Source organism: Acomys minous (genome assembly GCF_964271855.1).
Source record: "Acomys minous genome assembly, chromosome: 12".
NCBI classification, from domain to species: domain Eukaryota; kingdom Metazoa; phylum Chordata; class Mammalia; order Rodentia; family Muridae; genus Acomys; species Acomys minous.
Genome location: NC_140493.1, coordinates 27,100,467 through 27,121,251, shown reverse-complemented (window position 1 = coordinate 27,121,251; position 20,785 = coordinate 27,100,467). Strand labels below are relative to the sequence as shown.

Below are 20,785 nucleotides of genomic sequence, written 5' to 3'. Positions count from 1 at the left end.
TGATATCAGCATGCAACTTGAGTCAGGCCTCAGTGTGTCACCAGGATCAGGGATCAGCATGTAACCAGGACGAGGGCAGGTGTGTGAGTAGGGTCAGGGCCCAGGAGTGGCAGGATCAGGGCTCAAGAGTGTATCCAGGATCAGGGCTCTTTGTATGGCCAGGATTGTGGCTGAGCCTGTGACCAGAATCAGGGCTTAGTGTGTGCATTGGTGAGAGTTCAACTTGTGACCAGGATCAGGACTCAGTATGTGACTGTGGCCAGAGCTCAGCCTATGACAAGGATCAATGCTTAGCTGGTATCGGTACTCAGAATGTGCTCCAGATCAAGATGCAGGGTGGGGACGTGACTGGGACCAAGACTTAGTATGTGTTGTTGGTGAGGGTTGATGTACTTGTGATGGAGTTGGGTGTTAGTCTCCGAGGTGTGGTTAAGGTTGTGGGCACTTAGGAGCTATAGATAAAGCAGGCAAGGAACAGGAGAGATGTGGCATTGTGGGATAGAAGCTACTCTCTAGGAGGTAATGTGTGGAGACTCAGTGGGGGAAATTTATGTTGTACACATTAGCAGCAACTATGTAACATGCAACCAAGGCAGGCCATTGGTGAGTTGGGAGATCACTTCTTGGAGTGCTTGAGGGAAAGAGACAGGAAGAGAACCAGAGGCTGGTTCAGATGGAATGTTCTGAGGGTCTCCAGAAGGTGGTAACCTTTTAGCTGAGGGAAGAGCCAGACATATAAAGGTCAGAGGGGAAACGATGGGTGATGGGAGCAGCCTGTGCAAAGGCCCTGGGGCATGCTGAGCTTGGCACTGGAGCTGATCTCCCACAGTGGGCCAGCCCGGTCCTGTCTCCTTCCCCAGGATTTGGGGCCTGTTTCTTGTCCTTGGGGGTCTCCAGTCTGACCCTCCTAATAAGGCCTAGCATTCTCTTGAAACTCCTGTTTCATAGATTACTGCTGCCCCCAACCCCCAAAGCACACAGAGCTAAGGCTTTCTTGAATGACCCTGAGCTAATGGGGAGAAGCCAATGGGCTAGGGGTGTCTGGCGGCTGCCAGGTCTAATGAGGGCAGACAAGGCAGATGGCCATAGAGGTCGAAAGTGGAGTCAGTCATGGCATGGGTGTGAGCCACTTGCTCAATTGACTGTGACTTTCCCAGAGCCTTGGAATATTTGCTGGCCACAACCCCCCACCTGTCCATGTCACCTGGCCTCCTCTCAGCTTGGACCCAGGTTCTTCACTGGTAAAGGAAAAGTCTGATAGGGCTGTGACCCTGGAGGGGCCCATGCCTGGAGAACGATGCCTACCGCTTCATTGTAGGAGATGCAGTGATGTCGCCACTTGCCCTTCGCAATTATGGCCAGAGACTTTTGTGGTTGCAGAGACACAGGGATGGCCACCCAGGTCACCTGCAAGGCCCAGAGGCCTAGGGTAATTATAGGAGCCTGCTGCTTCATATAGCAGGAGTTGAGCCTTTTTCCAGAGTAGGTTTGGTTGGAGCATAGGTGCCCAGCATGCATGAAGAGCAGGCTTGGTGTTAGGGCCAGAGCACAGATCTGCCTGCTTATACTGGGGGTACACACACACACACACACACACACACACACACACACACACACACACACACGTGGTCTGTGTCACCCTGAGGGTAGAGTCTGGTTACGCCATCTCAGGCCTCTTTTCATTTTGGGGTGGGTAGCCATGGAGTTAGGGGTGTTGGCTGGCTGCCCAATTAGATACAGTGGGAGCTGGGAGTGGACACTATCCTGGGGCCCTGGCAGTGCAGAGCCACAGCCACAGCCCGGGAGATGATTGTGGGGGCAAGGCTGAGTCTGTGCCTCCCTCACCGTACCTGTGATGTGGGGTGAACCCTCCTGGAGTTGAGGGGCTGTGACATGAAGGAGGTGAAGAGTATTGCCAGGCATGGCCTGGAACTGCCATTCTACTGGTGAGGGTTTGTCCTCAACAAGGGACAAAAACACTGCCCTTAGGGACTTCACAGCCGAGAAAGACAGAGAACTGGCCTGGAAGGGCACAAGTCTCCTGGGGCTACATGGGGCCTTGGCCAGACCTCTGTTCACTCGCCATGGGTCATGTCTCACTCCTTGTCTCCCTTCCTCCCCAGACCATGGATAAGGTGACCGTGCCATCTGTGACGCTCATCGTGGGCTGTGGCGTGTCTTCCCTCACCCTACTCATGCTGGTCATCATCTACGTGTCTGTGTGGAGGTAGGTTCCTGCTCCAGAATCCGGAGACCCAGCCCTCCCTTTCTCTCCCTCGTACCATCTACTCTGGACTATCCTGACCCCTTTGCCCCACGATGCCTCCGTTTCTATTCTAGGTTTCTGATTGCTGTATCTCTTCGGGGGGGGGGGGTGGTCACAGAGCAGAATGGGGGGGCATGTTGAATATACAGGTCCTCAAGCCTATTGTCACCTGACTATATCCTTTGACAGACAACGGTTCTGAGCCCAGGCCCCAGCTGGACACATAGAACAGTTATCCTTTGCTTATTTGGGCTCCTGTGGCTACCCAGAATTCCTATGTACTCTCATATGTGGACCTGCAAACTTCCTGGGGTCAGGGATAACTTCCTGCCCCAGGATCCCAAGGCCACGTGGATCAGCAAGGACCCTCATGCCCACTGAGGGCCTATCTGCCCACGCGGAGGCTAAATCCCAGGCAAATGTAGGCATAGAAGGCTTGCATTGTGAGTGATCTTCAGACTAAAGCATTAGGAGTCTACTCGGGTCACAGATGTGTCTCCATACATGTCCCCTACCAGTAGGTATATGTAACCATGGGCATGTGCCAGTAGGGTGTCCTTCTCCCTGCTCACCAGCATCCAGCCACACATGCAGTAGTTTACATTGAGGTATGTTCAAGGTCATTGTACACAGAGCTATTCTAGGGGCTCCTCGTGTGATGGCTGGCCCCTGTGACTGGCTGTTCTAGTCTCTACCCCGTGTGGTGGTTGCCAATAATCGAAACCGATGTGTCCAGTCACTGCCTGCAGTCAGGCAGCAAGAGATCGATGTGACTGCCGGGAGAGGGACAGTCCACGCAGCTTCGAGCATCAGGTGTCCTCTGTGTTCTTCCCAAAGGCAGGGCATCCAGAATGCTTTCCACAGGATTCCCTCTCACCAGCCGCTCAGGGTCTCAGAGCATCTGGAGCCCGGAGCTCGGAGGCTGAGTTCAACTCTAACCTGGAGAGGAGGCGACTTGGTGTTCTAAACCACCTTTCTCATTGAGCATTGCCGGCACCACTGTGCCCCCCGTGAGCTGCACACAGGGACTGTTCTGATAGCAGTTAGAGAGACAGGGACAAATGAAATAAGGGCCATGCCTATGTGAAGCAATTCAAGCCCCAAGGCTTAGCTGAGGGCCCTCTGCTCTCTACGGGCGGGTCTCATGGTGGTGGTTCATGGTGACGATGCTTGATGATGATGATGATGATGGCAGTGATGGTGGCCATGGCTATGGTATCCACAGAGATGATGGTGGTGGTGTTGATGACAGTAGTGAGGCTGATTGTAATGGCGGTGGCAGTGCTGTTGATGATGGTGGTGATGGCGGTAATAATGGCAACCATGGTAGTGCTGATGGGAGTGGTAGTGATGAGGGTTATGATGGGTGATGGTTATGGTAGTGGTGGTGGAGATGATGGTGGTGACGATTGGGGTGGTAACAGTGGCGGTGATGGTGGTGGTGATGGGGATAGTGATGATACTGATGGCGGTGCTGGCGATGGTGATGATGGTAAGGATACAGGCAGTACATTCAGGGAGGAAACGGAACACTGGTTCTTGGGCAGGCCACATGACCTTGTTAGGTGCTGACCTCAGGCCCTGACCCCTCTCACAGGTACATTCGCTCAGAGCGGTCCGTCATCCTCATCAACTTCTGCCTGTCCATCATCTCCTCTAATGCTCTCATCCTCATCGGGCAGACTCAGACCCGCAACAAGGTAGGCAGCCTCCTGTCCTGCCCTGCATAGCCTTGTCTTTTCTGGGAAGCTCGGTGTGGGGACCCTCCGTTTGCCTTTCCCTAGGACCCCTCCCTCGCTCCTTCCCTGTCTTGCCAAATGTAAACCCAGAGGCTAGGCTTTGGGAGGGGGGGTCTTCATGGGCCACCCTAGTGTGTTGGAGACAGAGAGAAGGCCTAGTCCCAGACGGTGCTATATTCCATGGCAGAAACTCACAGTCACAGCGGGATTGCCTGTGACTTGAGGCGGGTCTTATGGTGTGGTTCCGCGGGTCTTATGGTGTGGTTCCCCCCACCCCCGACCCCTGGGCCTCAGGTTCAGCCCCGCTGAAGGGTAGAGTGGACTAGAGCTTCTCCGTGTGCTGCTGGGCCCATTTTGCTCACAGCTGGGGGAGAAAGATGAGCATCCATCCCAGGCTTTGGGCTTCGGTGGTCCATCTCAGGGTGAGGACCAGGTTGCTCCTTGCGAGGCTGGTCTCAAAGTCATTGGGTGCTAGGTTTTTCTCATCTGTTGCCACATGCACGTATGTGATGGGTGAGAGCCATTGAGCACCTTGCCCAGTCCCCTTGGCCCCTGCCTGCCTAGGTTGTGTGCACGCTGGTGGCTGCCTTCCTGCACTTCTTCTTCCTGTCCTCCTTCTGCTGGGTGCTCACCGAGGCCTGGCAGTCCTACATGGCCGTGACTGGCCGCCTCCGGAGCCGGCTCGTCCGCAAGCGCTTTCTCTGCCTGGGCTGGGGTGAGCAGGGCAGCTGAGGTCGGGAGGTGAGGGTGGGGACTGCAGCTAAGGCTGTTGGGGTATAAATCGGCAGCTGGGAGTGAGGGTGGGCAATAGGCTGGGGTGAGTGGCTGGGAATGAGGGCACACAGCTGGTGTGCAGTGGGTTGAGGTCAGCAGAGCCTCAGGGGATGGGCAGCCTGGGTAAGATGATGGGCTATCTCTATTCCTGACGTTCTTGTCCCGGCCCTCTGCTTGTTCCTACCACTCCTAGAGTCTGCATTTGTCACCCTGGCTTCCCCCTTTGAGCCTCTGTTCCTTTATAAGGAAAACGCAGCCCGAACAGCCCCGTTAGCATCCAGATGACAATAACAATATACCGTATCTTTCACTGACTTTGGACGCATGCTCTAAAAATGATACCCTCACTCTCTTTCTATAAGGCTGGGTGGTAGCAGGCCACGTCTCGCCCTCTGGTCTGCAGTTGTGCAGCATTCTCCTAGCCCTTGGCGTCCTGCCCCTGTGCACCTCTTCCCTGTAGTACTGCCCTCATTTGGGGCTCCCCTCATGCATCCTGTCCCTCGACCAAGGTGGGAAGGGATTTCAGAACTGATCCCCCTTTCTTCTGGTCCTCTTCTAGGGCTCCCTGCACTGGTGGTGGCCATTTCCGTGGGATTCACCAAGGCCAAGGGGTACAGCACCATGAACTAGTGAGTCGGGCAGGCGGGGACAGACTACTGTTCTGCAGACCCGAGAGGCGCCCCACCTCACTGGCATTGTATCACCAGGCTTAGGAGGGTGGGCCATCAGGCAGGTCTCCCACTCCTAAGCAGTCAGGCCCTGTCCAGCCTGTGGTCAGGGAGATGAGAAGAAAGCCCAGGGCCTTCAGAGCCTCTTGCCTCCTCAGTGGATGACCCTGATGGCTGTGAGCCTCCGGAGTCATCATCTCCATGTGCAAATGTGAGGGTAACCCAGAGGACAGCAGAGGCACCTTCCCCGTGGGCAGAATAGGGGTAAGTCAGTTAAGCCCCTGGGGCCTCAACAGCTGGCCTAAGGCAGTGTGGGCTCTATGGGCAGAGGCAGGACCCCAGACTCAGGATGGGGTTGGCTTGTACTAGTTGGGAGCTGGGTGGCTAAAACCAGCAGGGTGTGGGGGTCGGAGGAAACCTATCTTCCTCTGAAGCCCCAGGAAGGGGGTGTTAGGGCTGTGGAGCCCTTGTATCTGAGCCATGTTGGAGACACTTGTAGGATCCTGAACAATGAAGAGGAGTGTGTTGAGCAGCATTGGTTAGAATGCCCTGGGCCACAGCGGGGGACAAGTGTACAGTGTGTTAAATAGCCTCTATGGCAGTGGGTCTCAACCCCCTGGGGGGTTGTTGAACAATCCTTACACAAGGGTCACATATCAGATATCTTGCATATCAGATATCCTGCATATCAAATGTTTACATTATGATTCATAACAGTAGCAAAATTTACAGTTGTGAAGTAGCAACACAATGTTTTTTTGTGCTTGGGGGGTTACCACAGCACGAGGAGCTGTGTTGAAGGGTCGTCGTAGCATGAGGAAGGTTGAGAAGCACCGCTCTACGGGTTTGAGCTCTTATTGGTGTCATGGATGGTGTCCAGGGGCTGATGGTGGGACGGGTTGTGAAGATCTAGGCAAGTGAGCATAAGGCTAGTGACCTAGGCCAGGAACCTCAAGCCAAGCAGGGTCTGCTAGAGAGTCTGCAAGAAGAGTCAGAAATGTCCCCGCTCCTCGCAGAGGACAGAGGGCTTCTTAGGAGGCATGTCCCATTCTCTGCACTGGGCCACACCTCCACTTGTAAGTAGAGGTGACAGTGGCTGCGTTGCCACCCCCCTCAATGTGTGTGCAAATCTCCCTATTCCTTTCATGGCCACCCAGTTCATACTCTTCTTTCCTGACACACTGGTGGCCTACTCTCCCGGGGCATGGGGCTGGGTACTGACGGCTTGTTTTTTCCCCAGCTGCTGGCTCTCCCTGGAGGGGGGACTTCTGTATGCCTTCGTGGGACCAGCGGCTGCAGTTGTGCTGGTACTTACCCAGCCCCTCTCCTCCCCTACCCACCCCGCCCCCAGGACCCCTGGGTCCTTACCTGCCCCTTGGCTGGCCTATGGGGATCTGGTTAGCAGCAGTGGCAGCTCCTTCCCCTGACTCCAGTCGCTCAGTGTGGTGCATTTGTCATCCTCTTAATCTCCATGAGCATGGCTTGCCTGGGTATTGGGCATTGATTATGTACCTGCCAGGAGGCCTTTGCAGGCTTGGTGAGTAACGGGGAGGTGGGGACAGATGGACAGATGGACAGCTGAAGCTGCAGGGTTGGAGCAGACTTGGCTCAGGTCATGCATGTCCACCACAGCTGTCAGCACCCAGAGTGCCAAGAGCTGAGGCTGCTGGTTTGGTGGTGTCAGAGGGACCTTGCTTTTTCCTGGTCCTTTGGTTGGCATGCCCACTTGGAAAGGAGTCCAAACTATAGCTGGGGACTGGCCCACAGCCAGGACTGGCGTGGCTCAGCATGGGAGTAGATGCTGTCTCTCTCTAGTCCTTGCCTCCCCATCTTCCTTTCTGTGGGGGAGGGGTGGTCAGGGAGCTTGGCTCAAGTCAGTATGGTAGGCAGGTGGCACAGGAGTAACCGGTGGCACAGTTGAGTAACCGACCCTTCAGAGTGTGAGTAGCGAGTCTGGGGTGAGTGTGTAGGTGGGTAGAGACAGTTGGGTGGCTGCCAGAATTCCCGCTCCTTGTTCCTCAAAGGCACCCAAACGGAAGGCCAGGTGGATATAACTGGTCAGTGCCTCTGAGGGTAGCTGCCGGGCCAGCTAGACAGTATCCTTTAAGAGCAGGCTCCAGCAGCTGCATCATAGGGTCCTGTGTCCTGACCACTCATCCTATGACAGCCAAGCAGAGCCTGTTGCAGGAGCATAGCCAGGCCTAGAATACCTGCAGCCCAGCTGTGTGGTCAGCGAGCTATGAGGCAGGGCTATACCAGGAAGCAGAGCCCTGTGTGTGGAATCCTGCCTATGCAGAGCCAGGGAAACTGTCAACCCCTGGGCCTCTGGGCCTGGTCCCTGGCACAAGAGTCCAGAGCATCTCTCCACCTTGACCTTTGCCCCTTAGGGCCAGGCCAAGGCCTTGGGGGTCTGGCAGACTTTCTACAAAAAAAAGAATTGCTTAGAGACCCTCAGGAATTCTCTCAAAGTGAGGGTGAGAAGTGAGATCTGAGCAAGACCTTGCTTCTTGCCCCACACCCTGGCAGAGATAACCAAAGAGAGGCGAGGCGCCAGGGTCCCCAGGGCACGGAGGCTCTGGCAGCGGGTTTAGGAATGATTCTTATCTTGGGTAGTAAATTGGTTAGTCACTTGGAAGATGTGCCTGAGGCCCTAAGAAGCCCCCAGGAGGTACCCAATGGAAATTGCTAGTGGGGTTGAGGGGTTGGAGGAGATCAGGAACAAGGGGTACCCTAGTGTCAGTTGGTGAAGCCATCATTGGCCCTGGGCTCACCATAATCAGGGGCCAGGGGAGGGGTGCTGGTGGTATGGGGCACGTTGAGGACAGGACTCTGGATGGATCCGCCTGGCCAGCACTAGGGTCTGAATTGGAGGACTGTGGACATTCTGGGCATGGCCGCTGCTGATCTGGGCACCCATGGGCTCTGGCCCACTCCTGCCTCTGCCCGGCAGGTGAACATGGTGATCGGGATCCTGGTGTTCAACAAGCTCGTGTCCAAGGACGGCATCACGGACAAGAAGCTGAAGGAGCGGGCAGGGTAGGCCCTGTGGCCCTGGCACCTTGCCCTTCTTGGCTGGAAAGACCCAGAGCCCACCCACTATTAAGTCCCAAATCCAATCTGAAAACTCAGGTGTCCTAAAGCAGGTTAGGAAACTGGGGCAGAGAGTACAAAGGCTTTTTTACCCCTCGCTCTGCCTTGCTCTGTGCCTCAGTTTCTCTTTCTGACCTGTAACAAGGTGGGACCCTGCAGAATCTTCAGAAACAGTAGTGTTCATTTCTCAAAGAGAGTCCCCCCTGCTGGGCTCAGGATGGTGGGAGGGCACCCCAGGCCCAAGGCTGGGAGCGCCTCTTCCCTGTTCCCTGAATTCCACAAGAGGCCTATCTGGTGCCTTCATCACTGGGGGACAGCTAGGGACAGATGGAACAAGGTTCCTCCCACACTGCTCAGGCACCTACTTTGTGGCTTGTCCTAGGAGTGAGGGATGACATGGGGGTCACTGTCGCCTTAGCCTCAGGGACATGCAGGAGGGGGGTGTCACAGGAAACTGGGGTGGTAGCCTTGCCCTGCCCAGAGTCCTCCCTGTCCAGCCTTCTACAATCCTGCAGCTGGTGTGCTGGTGTCTTTGTGGGGGTTCTGCCCCTGCCCCTCCCCCCTGTGCCTGTCTTGCTTGGTGTCTTTCTCTGTCTCTCACTGTCTCTCTTTTTCTGGTTCCTCCTTCTCTGCCCAGTGACTTCCCTGGGTGCCTGGTGGGCTCTGGCCCTGTTAGAACTCTTGAGTGGGCTAGGGTGCTCTGTCACTGTGCTGAGAGTACCTTTGTGGCGGAGGGCCTGAGTTCTTAGCTGTCCGCTCCAGAACAGTGGGCCAACATCAGAGTCCAAGCCCCACCCCACATGTGGGTTTAACTATGGCTGGCATTGTAGGTGTGGAGGTCTCCCTGGACTCTCTAACACTGACCTGCTTGATTTGCTCTTAGGATAGCCACAGGGCAAGCTTCCATGTCTGTATCCCCTCATATCAAAGCAAACAGAGTGTTTAGGAAATGGAGAAATCTGGGGGAGCTAGAATCAGACCCTAGGTATGGGTGGCCTGGGCCAGTGCCTACAAGGGGAGGCACCTGCCCTCTCTGTGTGCATTGCATAGCACCCTCACACATCCTCGGACACGCATGGGCAGGGCTCCCATGCAGCGCAGCCTGTCTATTTCTGATCTCCTTCTGAGGTCAGCCCATGTGACAATATCTAGTGTGCCTATGTGGGGAGGAGGAAGGATAGCCTCTGCAGATCTCGCTGTTCTCACACATGGAAACTGAGGTGGGCTGTCAGCCAGCAGATGCCGGCAGCTATGGCCCTGCCCATCTTACTCCCTGCCCTAGGCTTGGGTCCCTTAGATGTCTGAGAGCCTCAGGCTGCCGTCTCTGCTCCTTGCCTCGCGGTTTCGAGGGAACCTGTTTGCTTTTGTTTCAGCCTTTGATTTCACTTGCAGTCAGCTGCCCTCGCCCCCCCACGGGCGTGCCCTCACGTGTGCTGAGTGCGGAGTCCTCTCTGCGGCCGAAGCCACCTCCGACGCTACCAGTAACGCCATGTTAGTGCCTTGTCACCACCTTGGAGCAGCCCTGCATGGGCTCTGCTCTCTCCTGACTCACATTTATTTGTTTTTATGTTTTTCTTTCATTTCTTTCACTTCTGCAGTCCCCTCTGGGTTTCCAAGGCAGCTCTGCCCTCTCACCCACCCTCTGCCTGCAGGCTTGTCTTTCCCGGTTCAAGACATGCTTGCTATGCAGCACATAAGACACTTGGGAGGCAAGGAGTGGGTCAGCTAAGTAGAATGGGACTGAGTCCAGGGACAGTTGGGGTACACTTGCACTGCTTCCTGATGCTCTCCAAGTCCCCTCAACAATGCTGTCCCATAGCCTGGCCCTCAGCCCCCACCTCCACAAGACAAGTGGGTAGCGGCTGGATCCATGTGAGTGTGTATTTATGAGTGTTTAGGAGAGTATGAGCCTGTTCACATTGCTCATGTGTAAGAGTGGTTGGATATGTATCCAGTAGATATGTGCCAGTGTGCATAGGGGTGGTGCCTATGTGTGGGAGTGGGTATGCTTACAGTATGCAGGTGTGCATGAGGTTCTGTATGTGAGAGTGGCTGGGTATATGGACAGTGTGCTTGCTGCACATAACAGTAAGAATGATTGGTATGTGCAGACATAAGGAAAAAGTATGCAAGTGTGAACTTGTAAACAAATGGATGGTGAGCAGGGTGTGTGTGTGTGTGTGTGTGTGTGTGTGTGTGTGTGTGTGATGTACCTATAAACATGTAGCTGTAAGAATGTAACTGGGTGTGGGCAAATGTGTATAGATGCATATATAACTGAGATGTGTTATACTCTGCGGGTATATGTGCTGTGTGTCTGTGTGGGTACTCAGGAAGATACAACCATGGGAACAGGGTACTAAGCCCAAGGGGTGTTGATCCCCTGACTTGGCTGTGACAACATAGCTGTGTTTTGGGTGAGTGGAGTTCAACATAGGAAGTCCAACCCAAAAGGTCATCTTGTCCAGGCCCCTGCCTCCTTCAGGTCATAGCAATAACAATAACACATGCACACACACACACACACACACACACACACACACACACACACACACACACTCTAACCCTCTTGAGCAGACATTGGAACCCAGGACTCTTGGTGCCTCAGACAGATATTAGACTGACTGAGAGGGTGAGGAGATATGCATGGCTTAGGACCCAACCACGTAGGCTAGCCTGTTCCCATGCTGGCCCACACTGCTGGGAGCCCCAATGCCAGCTTTTGGATCAGCAGTCTTTCTGGGTAGAATGCAGAACTGAGATCCAGCCTTAGCCAACCAACTGAGGGTCAGGGATCCAAAGGTCAGGCAGCTGCTAGAGGTCGTAACACCCAGGCCTCACCGGAGCTCTTCTCCTGCCCGGGGTATCTGAGTCCCTGGGGAGCTTGCGGCTCTTCTTCATCAGGGCTCCTGGAGAAGTGATTTGGAAACTGGTGGCCTGGAGGAGATAGAGAAATGGCAGAGCTGCCCTTGTCGGAAGCCAAGGGGTTTCTGCTGATGGGAGCTCTGTTCTTACGCCAGACGTGGGTGACCTGAGAGGCAGGAGTCCTGGCTCAAAGAATGTCTGCTTTGAAGTAGAGGGGAGATGTCACTGGGCCCAGAGCTGTGGTGGTAGGAACAAATCTAGAGCCCCAAGAATGTTCTGTCAGTGACAGGAAGTAATTTACTAGCGGGCCAGCCTGCCATTGTCCTGTTCTAGCTTCAGGGACAGATGAGCTCACAGCGGGAGGTGGGGTGGGGGTACTGCTGGCTAAGCCACAGCAGAGGGAGGCCGAGTAGCTGGCGCTGTGGGGGGGGGGGTTGGGGGGGGTGGTGCTCTACTCCATCCTTGGTCCAGAAGTCACGGTGGGGTCAGCAGGGACCCAGGACCTGGGGCTTTGTGCCTCACATGGGTCCCCATCTAAGGAGGGGTTGATGGATTGTATAGCTGACTGGAAGTGGGGGCCTATATGAGGTACAGTTTAGGAGCCCATATTTCAGGGCAGTGAGGGAAGGGCGGGTCATCAAAGTTCATTCCTGGCTTGGGCCTGAGGTGGGGAAGGTGAGCCGAAGGGGAAGGGCTAAGAGAGCCAGTCCTGAGTGTCCTGGCTACAGAAGGCTATGCTCACCAAGTGGTGATAGCTGTGGCTGGAGGCGAGAAGATCCCTGGGGTCAGCATAGCATGGCTACAGAAGGCACAAAGGTAGGCCTGGAAGAGGGCTACAGTAGCCAGCTACATGGCCTCAGAGGCCAGGGAGGTGTTGAGGATGGCTGTGTCCTTGCAAGGCCAGACCCCACATAGGACCCTTGCCAGGGCTGTACTCTTCGGTTTGGTGGGAGTTTGGGGGATCCTCTGCCTAACTGGTCCCTCAGATCCTCTAGCCTCTCCCATCAGCCCTGAGTCCCCTTCTCCCATCTTTGGGAGGGGCAGCAGGATGACCCCACTCACCCACCCAAGGGAGAAGGGAGAAGGGACAAGTGACCCTGTCTCCTGGCAATGACAAGGGCTACAGACAGGCCACAGTGGCTCCTGGGAACCACAGCAGTGTTGAGGTTGGTGTCAAGGTACAATTCTTAAGCACTCACATATCCTCCAGCCTAAGGCAGCACCATGTCGGCACCTTAGCATAGAGACAAGCTTGGAGGCAGGCGTGCAGGCCAGGTACCGACGTTGGGCTGCTAGACTCCCTGTGCCAGCCAGTTGTTCCAAGAAGAGACTGAGGGCCGAAGGCAGGGGTGGCTCAGGTCGCGGCCACAGGACGGCGCTGTGCCTTGGGAGGGTACCTGCAGCCTCGGAAGAGGAAGAACACCCTTCGTGTCTGTTCTGTCTGTCTTGGTCTCTCCTTTGACCCTCTGGCCTTGTCCAACTGTCCACTGTCTGTCCTGTCTCTCCCTCACAGTTTCTCTCTCTCCTTCTCTCAGTATCTTGCCTGACTCCTGTCCCTCACAGCCATCTTGTATTGCAGTTGGGGCCCTGGATCTCTGGGCCCAGGGCTCAGGGCCTGGAAGATGGAGTCAGGGGCTGCCTTGCTCCGTGCATCTCTCCTGTCCCGCTGCCCTTCCTGTCTGTCTCCCTTCTGTTACCTCCTGGACAGGGCCCAAATTTTCTCCCAAAGAGCTCTTCTATTTTGCTGGGTCCCTTCCAAGCCCTCAGGCATGGGGATGGGGGAAAGGGGTGTCCTCAGGAGAGCTGGCGTGCCCATGGGGCCGCCCTGATGCCCTCCATCCCCAGGGCCTCCCTGTGGAGCTCCTGCGTGGTGCTGCCGCTGCTGGCGTTGACCTGGATGTCTGCCGTGCTTGCCGTCACCGACCGCCGCTCCGCCCTCTTCCAGATCCTCTTTGCTGTCTTTGACTCACTGGAGGGCTTCGTCATCGTGATGGTGCACTGCATCCTGCGCAGAGAGGTGGGCGTCCTGGGCCTAGGGTCCACCTGTGTCCCTCAAGGTGGACTTGTGCCCAGCATGTAGCAAGGGTTGTTAGGAATGGCCCCCTTTTAAAAGATAGCTTATTTCCCAAGATACCTATCTTATCAGCTATGGGATGTCTGCAACTGACAGGGCAGAGTCGGAGAGCCAGCGCTAGATGCTTCAAGTATTTTCTGAACCTTTTGGAAGATGAGACCGTGAGGTTCCTATCTAACTATGTCCTGATGGCCACCAGCAGGGGGCAGTAATGAGACTAACCAGAGAGGCTGCCTTGTGGATAGAAGTGTATTTTACCTCAGTAGATCAACTTCTGCCCCAGATGGAGCCAGGACATGGCTAGGGCCTAGAGCCTGCTGCCTCCATTGTCTTCAGAACCTCCTAGAATGCTGCCCAGGGACTTGAAAGGCAGCAGGTTTGATGAAGACATAATCCATTGTAGCCACAGAATCAGGGTAGGGAACCTCAGGTGACAGAAGAGACCAGGCCAGCAGGGAAGTGAGGCATCCAGATGCTGCTGGAGGAGCACAGAAAGAGGGCTGCCTGAAGTTGCAAAAATGTTCCCACAAAGATACCCCCCGACCCCTGTCCGCCTCCCTGTGCTAGTCTTGTGCCGCTTAGCTCTGGGAAGCTACTGTGGGAAGCCACCAAGCACCACTGGCAGCTCACAGGGAGAGAAGAGACTCTGAGCCCTCTTGCCCTGGCCACCTAAGCACCGCACCAACACTCCTTGAAAGCCCCTCCCCCAGGTACCACGATTTCATCCCTCAGGCAGGTGAAGTCCGGCCTCTAAGGCTACTGAAGTACTCTGAAGTCACACTCTTGCTCTCTGTTCCTCCCTTGAGCATTCCTAACTCCAGAACAGCAATTTCAGAGCTCGGCCAGGGAGAATGAGGCTTTCCCCTGCCCAGCATGTAAGATAGGAAGAAAGACTGCAAGATCAGCCGGAAGGAGGGGTCTGCAGGACCAGCTGCCTCAAAGTAGGCAGCTCCAGGAAGGTAGCAGGATGGATGTCCGCAGAATAGCAGAACATCCCACTAAGATCTGGCCCTAGGAGTAGAACCTGCACAAAGCCTTGAGGTCAGGAAGTTGAGATGGACCAACAGCGAAAGGGCCCACACTTGAGCAGAGTGAGCATGCGAAGTCAGCTGCAGCCCTTGTGTGTGGCTCTGGAAGCAGGCCCAGCACTTCACTGCTGTCTTCAGAGGCTGGGCTTTAGGATAATGTTTGATTCGTAACCTTCCTCGTGATGATTATCCTGGGTGATCGGCCACTTTCTCCTGGTTCTACTTGCCAAGATTTATGCCGGCCTTAGCCTTGCCCATACAGCCTGCCGTGAGGATCAGACTCATCACCTGCAGTCAGGATAGGTTTTTGGGGGTGCAGGCTGCAGCCAGGTGACTGCTTCAAGCTAACGTTCTTAACAGTGGCCTCCAGCCAGCAGGGTCTGCAGCTCCTTCTCGGCATCAGGAACTCTGGACGTCCTCACCTCACATCCTTTCTCCTCCTAGCATGAGGAGTGCTACTGTGCTACCAGGAGGCTTCTTGCCGAGGTGCTGTGTAGGGCCGTGGCTCCCTGCTGACGTGCTTTCCCTCCTTCAGGTCCAGGATGCTGTGAAGTGCCGTGTAGTAGACCGCCAAGAGGAGGGCAACGGGGACTCGGGGGGCTCCTTCCAGAATGGCCACGCTCAGCTCATGGTAGGACTGACTGCCTGGAGATATAAGCTGTCCCACGAGGGACCTCTAGGTCTTCCCTGTTCCCAGAGTTCTGCTGTGCCCTAGAACCCTAGTAGATGGAATTCTGACCTCGGTTTGTAGTTGGAGAAACTGAGGCCAAGTTGAACTCCTTGATCGAGGGTTTTGAGCTGGGACAGGCTGTTGGTGAGTTGGGTGGGGGCTGGTTTGCGTTCTTGCCTTCCTTCAAGCTGGCCCTTCCAGACTGTGCACAAGCCAACTGTGAGTTAACTCATGCAGACTGCTTCAACTATGGGACCTAGGCACAGTAGCCTCACAGCAGAGCTCTGGCTCTGTTGGCCAGTCTCCGGCCCCTCTGGCATCACCCATATGTTGTCCCAAGTGTTCAGCACCCCTAGGGGTGAGGCACTGGGGAGCATCTCCGGGTGGTGTCTACACAGGGCCAACCCTCTAGGCCTCAGTACCACCATCTAGAGGGAACAAGTGTCAGCTGGACAGGTACTTTGTCATCTGGGGACACCGTTTTCCCTCCTCTTGATGTTTCTCCTGGCCCGACCTCTGACCTCAGGGGAAGATGGCCACCTTCCCAGCATCTTGGCTCCTGCATTTCAGGGAAAGACCTGCAGTTTGAGATTAAAGGCCAGGCTGATTCCCCTGGAGCCCTGTGGCCTCTGGATGGGTCTTGCAGACCCAAGCTCCTAAGGTGGTCCTGGGTCACCACTCTGGCCTCCCCAGCTGCTGTCCTCAGAGATGCAGGGGGGACCATGTCTCTGCTCTAGGGGAGGCTGGTGCTGGCCCAGGTCTGTGTCTGTCCCCTGCTGTCTGTCTTGGATGGAATGGCAGAGGCTCTGGAAGCCCTGGTGGCTGCATGGCTTTGGGGGAGCATGGCCAGAGGGTCAAAGGCCGGCTGCTCCGTGACGCCTTGGAGGGAGAGCACGCATGGTTGGCCGCACGCCCACACAGACAGACACAAACACATGCATGGAGATGTGCATATGCTTCTTCATGTAAATGCATACATGTAAACTGACTCATGAGTGAGCCATACAATGCTCCTCTCAACATATATGTTCATGCTCACACAGTATGCTCCTCTGCATTCACAAAGGCAGAAGCACCACAAACACACAGAGACAGAGCTCACACATGCATGTGAATGCTGACAGACACACCCATGCTTGCACAAACAAGCGTAAAGATGCATGGCCACACCATGTGGCCCATGGACTAATAATGTGGGCTGGGGTTCTTGGTGACAATATCAGCATATCTGTGACTTCTGAGGTGTGGGTGTGGCTTTGGTGGCCCCCGTCCTACCAGCCTGCAGCTTGCAGCCCCACCTGCTCCTAGCCCTGCCTTCATCTTGCCCTCGGTCTCTGTCTTGCAGACCGACTTTGAGAAGGATGTGGATCTGGCCTGTAGATCAGGTGAGCGCCTGACAGGTGAGAGCCATGGTGGCCAGTCGGCCTATCTGCTTCTTTCTTTACTCCCAGCATCCGTGTGCCTTACCTGTCCCCATCCCACACCTGCCACCTCATGGCCCAGCCTGGGCCCCCTCCTCCTCAAGGGCCTGTTGTGGAGCCCATGCTGGGCTAGGACCATCTTTTGGTACCCCTTCACCTGTCTGTCTCTCCTCTCTCCCCTCATAGGGCAGAGCAGATGGGCCAGTTCTGTGTGAGACTCACCCTGCTCTTGCCTCTGCGTGGACACTCACTGTCACCAGCCTCCTGCCTGCCCTCCCTCAAGCACCCACCTTCTGTGTTGTCTTCGTTCCTTCATTGTTAACCTGGGGTAGGGGAGGGGCAAGTTGCACTTTGAGAACTGGGGGACCCCTGTGTGGGCAGGAAGAAAACAAGGGGTCAGGAACTGCTGCTGTGGTGCTCAGCTAATGCTGAGCTTCCTGGAAGCAAAGTCAAGAGGGGACTCAGTGCCTCCCCTGTGTTCCATGTGAGCCAAGGACTAGGGCCATGGCAGACCATCTCTGGCTGTGGAGGGGACATCTGGCTTTGCTCCATCCGGTTCCCAAGTGGAGAATGTCAACTGCTTCCTGAGTGGGATTCCTAGATGAGGTGACTTTGGGATGGGGCAGCAAGATCCTTCCTTGGTCTTCAAGGATCCAGTGCCACAGCCTACCCAAGAGATGACCCTGTGCCCAGCTGTACTTCATAGAGCACTTGGTGCTGTGGGCTGACTGTGGCTGGTGGCCACACCGTAGGTGTCTGTGGATGATGTCCACGGTGGAGCAGAGTCCCTTCTCGGAAGGGTTGGAATGTGAGCAGGCCAAGGAGGTCCTTGAGATGATATTGACCCTTGGAGAGGGGCATACAAATTGATAAGAAAGGTGGCTAGTCCACTGCTGGGGTGTTGGTGGATGGCTGGAAGACAATGCCAAGTGTCTTAGTTACTGTATTGTTGCTGTGAAGAGACACTAGGGCCAAGGCAGCTCTTAGAAAAGAAAGCATTAGTTGGGAGCTTGCTTAGTTTCTGTCTTAGTTCATCATCACGGTGGGGAGCTTTGCGGCATGCAAGCAGGCACTGCTACTGCTACCTTATGGTCCATAGGCAAAGAGACTTTGGGCCTGGGATGGACTTATGAAACCTCAAAGCCCATCCCTAGTGATGTGCTTCCTCCAAGACCACACCCCCTAGTCATTTTCAAATAATATCACTCCCTGAAGACTAAGAATTCAAATCTGTGAGCCTATGTGGGTCACTCTTATTCAAACCACCATACTGGGTGATAGTATGGAAGAGCCGAAGGTTGTCATCGGAGGTGAGCTGGGAGGGTGAGAGACCTTTGGCCTGGGAAGCTATAATGTTGTGGGTGACCACTGTTGGTAAAATGATAAGAGTTGCTGGTGGTCCCCAAGGCTGGGTGGGCTAGGTGTGACCAGAACTGGCAGTATGCAGACCTGGCCCAGGCTTCCTAAGGAGGGGATGCACCTGGAGAGAGCACCCAGGAGGAGCAGTGTGGATGACTGTGGCCTTGAGTCAGTGCTAGTCTAGTACTCTCCTGGCCAGTGGGGTTGATGGGCAAGTGAGATGTATGGTGATCCAGATGCTGGACAGCCTGAGATGGTTAACCTCAGAGAGGTGGCAGAGGGGAAACTTCAGGAAAAGGGACTTTATCAGGGCTCAGGGGCAGTCAAGACAGGGGCGTTCTTCAAAGGTGTTGGGCTCACGTGCTAGGTCTCATGGTCCTTGGGGCTGATGTGCATAGGCCAAGCACACCCTCCTGCAAGGGCTTGTGTGGGCCAGAAATACTGGTGGGTTGTGGGGGGAGCGCTCCTTAGAAGAGACTATTTTTTGCACCTGGAGGTACCTTGTCCTGTGCTTCCAGCAGAGGGCACCCTCACTTGCCTTTCTGACTTGCCATGGTAGGCCACGTGAGTGGCAATCTTTAGTTGTCTTGGAAGGCAGACAGAGATGCCCCGTAGGCCAGCCTCATTAGAAAAGGCAAAGGAACTTTGGCTATCCAAGTGGGTCTGGAGTGGCTGGTACGGGCAGAGGCCAGGGTGGCAGCAGTGTTGCCTAAGCTGAGGCCCTGCTGCTGCACACCACCCTCACCACTCTGACCCCCCTCTTCCTATCTGCTGTCTTTTTCCGATGCCCCCCCCCCCCATTAGTACTGAACAAAGACATTGCAGCCTGCCGCACGGCCACCATCACAGGCACCTTCAAGCGGCCATCACTGCCGGAAGAGGAGAAGCTGAAACTGGCCAAGGGCCCACCCACCACCTTCAACAGTCTGCCGGCTAACGTGTCCAAGCTGCACCTGCACGGCTCGCCCCGCTACCCTGGTGGGCCGCTGCCTGACTTCCCCAACCACTCACTCACCCTCAAAAAGGACAAGGCCCCCAAGTCCTCTTTTATCGGCGATGGGGACATCTTCAAGAAACTGGACTCAGAGCTGAGCCGGGCCCAGGAGAAGGCTCTGGACACGAGCTACGTGATCCTCCCCACGGCCACGGCCACACTCCGGCCCAAACCCAAGGAGGAACCCAAATACAGCATCAACATTGACCAGATGCCCCAAACCCGCCTCATCCACCTTAGCATGGCGCCTGACGCCGGCTTCCCCACCCGCAGCCCACCTGCCCGTGAGCCCCCAGGTGGTGCACCCCCTGAGGTTCCCCCTGTCCAGCCTCCCCCACCTCCGCCTCCACCACCCCCTCCACCCCAGCAGCCCCTACCCCCACCACCCACCCTGGAGCCTGCACCTCCCAGCCTGGGGGACACAGGGGAGCCTGCGGCGGCCCACCCAGGACCCAGTTCAGGTGTTGGGACCAAGAACGAGAACGTGGCCACCTTGTCAGTGAGCTCACTGGAGGTGAGGGTAATTCGGAGTCTGCAGAGGCAAAGATGGGTGCCAAGGGCTGGCACTTCCCTGCCCTGTAGGCTCTGGGCATGTCAGAAGTGGTTAGGACTGGCCCGGGGACAGGATCTTTATTCAGTCCAGCCCATCTCATGGTTGATAGAGCAGACCAATAGTCTGTTGTCACCCTACTTTTTGTACTCACCTATGCCTTGTTTAGCCTTTAGGACATGGGACTGAGGACAGGATGAGACCGTTAGGAACCCCTTGCCCTGCCCTGGATGTGCCACCATCTAGCCTTCAACCTCTTCTGTGCAGCTGGCACCCTGAGTTTACTGTCCAAGCATAGGGTTACAAGACCAGATCACCTTGACTTGTATGGCCTGGCTGAGCTGGACACAGGGAAGGCAGGGCCAAAGAGGCCTAGAGGAGAGAGGGGAGGCCTCACTGCTCATAGAGAACTTAGGATAGCCTTGGTAAGGCCTCTGAGACCCCATCCACGTTTCATCATTGTCAGGGGCTTCCCTCTGGCCTCAGCAGAGCCTCCAAACCCAGAGGTGGGCCATGTCCCTAGGGAACAGGACCTCTGTGTGTCCCCTAAAGGCAGATTGGTATCTCCCCAATTGTCAGGCCAGAGGGCTTGGACTTGTAGTCTGGGCAGTTTTAGGGAACACATTGCCTGTGCACATAACACCTTTCTCCTGCAGCGGCGGAAATCACGGTATGCAGAACTGGACTTTGAGGTAAGTGCGGGTGCCTCTCTCTGGACAGACAGGCTGGGTGCTAGGGCCGTTTCAGTATGTAGAAGCTGGGGAGGGGCTCAAGCCTGGGGCAGGGCCAACAGCAGGTGGGACAAAGGGGTGGCTGTGGATGCCCATCCTGGCTCAGGACTCGTGGCCCCCAACCTACAGAAGATCATGCACACGCGGAAGCGACACCAGGACATGTTCCAGGACCTGAACCGGAAGCTGCAGCATGCGGCTGAGAAGGAGAAGGAGGTGCCAGGCGCAGACAGCAAGGTCAGGAGGGTGGGCTCTGCTCCGGCCACCATGGGCTTCTGCCCACTCTCTTCACACGCCCACTCACTGGATTCTTTGTTTGGCCATTCCCTGTGCTGTCTGCCCCATCTCAGACATGCAGAGGGCAGGACAGGAGGATCCTGAGCCTGGCTCTGCCTGGCAGGCTCCATACTGCCCTCCCTCACAGCGCTGACCCCATCACAGGCCCCGGGCTGTGGGATGCATGGATTGCTGCTCTCTCTGGGAATCCCTGCCTAAGAACCGTTCTCTCTCTTCTCCCTCCTCCCCTGCACCACTCCCATTCGCCTCTGCCCTGCCT

The 20,785-nt window shown here is 55.7% G+C and overlaps 1 protein-coding gene across 3 annotated transcripts in view; it reads left to right on the top strand.

Moving 5' to 3' along the window:
- The window catches only part of ADGRB1 (adhesion G protein-coupled receptor B1), a 71,896-nt gene that overhangs the window by 50,318 nt on the left and 793 nt on the right, over positions 1-20,785 (top strand). The window contains exons 19-31 of one of the 3 annotated variants that reach the window (XM_084751229.1): positions 2,124-2,227; positions 3,864-3,966; positions 4,570-4,720; positions 5,339-5,408; positions 6,688-6,754; positions 8,398-8,483; positions 9,930-10,028; positions 13,248-13,419; positions 15,040-15,135; positions 16,520-16,574; positions 18,759-19,462; positions 20,155-20,190; positions 20,359-20,466. In XM_084751229.1, the coding sequence (XP_084607355.1) occupies positions 2,124-2,227; positions 3,864-3,966; positions 4,570-4,720; positions 5,339-5,408; positions 6,688-6,754; positions 8,398-8,483; positions 9,930-10,028; positions 13,248-13,419; positions 15,040-15,135; positions 16,520-16,574; positions 18,759-19,462; positions 20,155-20,190; positions 20,359-20,466 (1,851 nt within the window). The remainder of the gene's footprint in view (positions 1-2,123; positions 2,228-3,863; positions 3,967-4,569; positions 4,721-5,338; positions 5,409-6,687; positions 6,755-8,397; positions 8,484-9,929; positions 10,029-13,247; positions 13,420-15,039; positions 15,136-16,519; positions 16,575-18,758; positions 19,463-20,154; positions 20,191-20,358; positions 20,467-20,785) is intronic. The other 2 variants (XM_084751231.1, XM_084751230.1) reach the window with 2 other exon arrangements.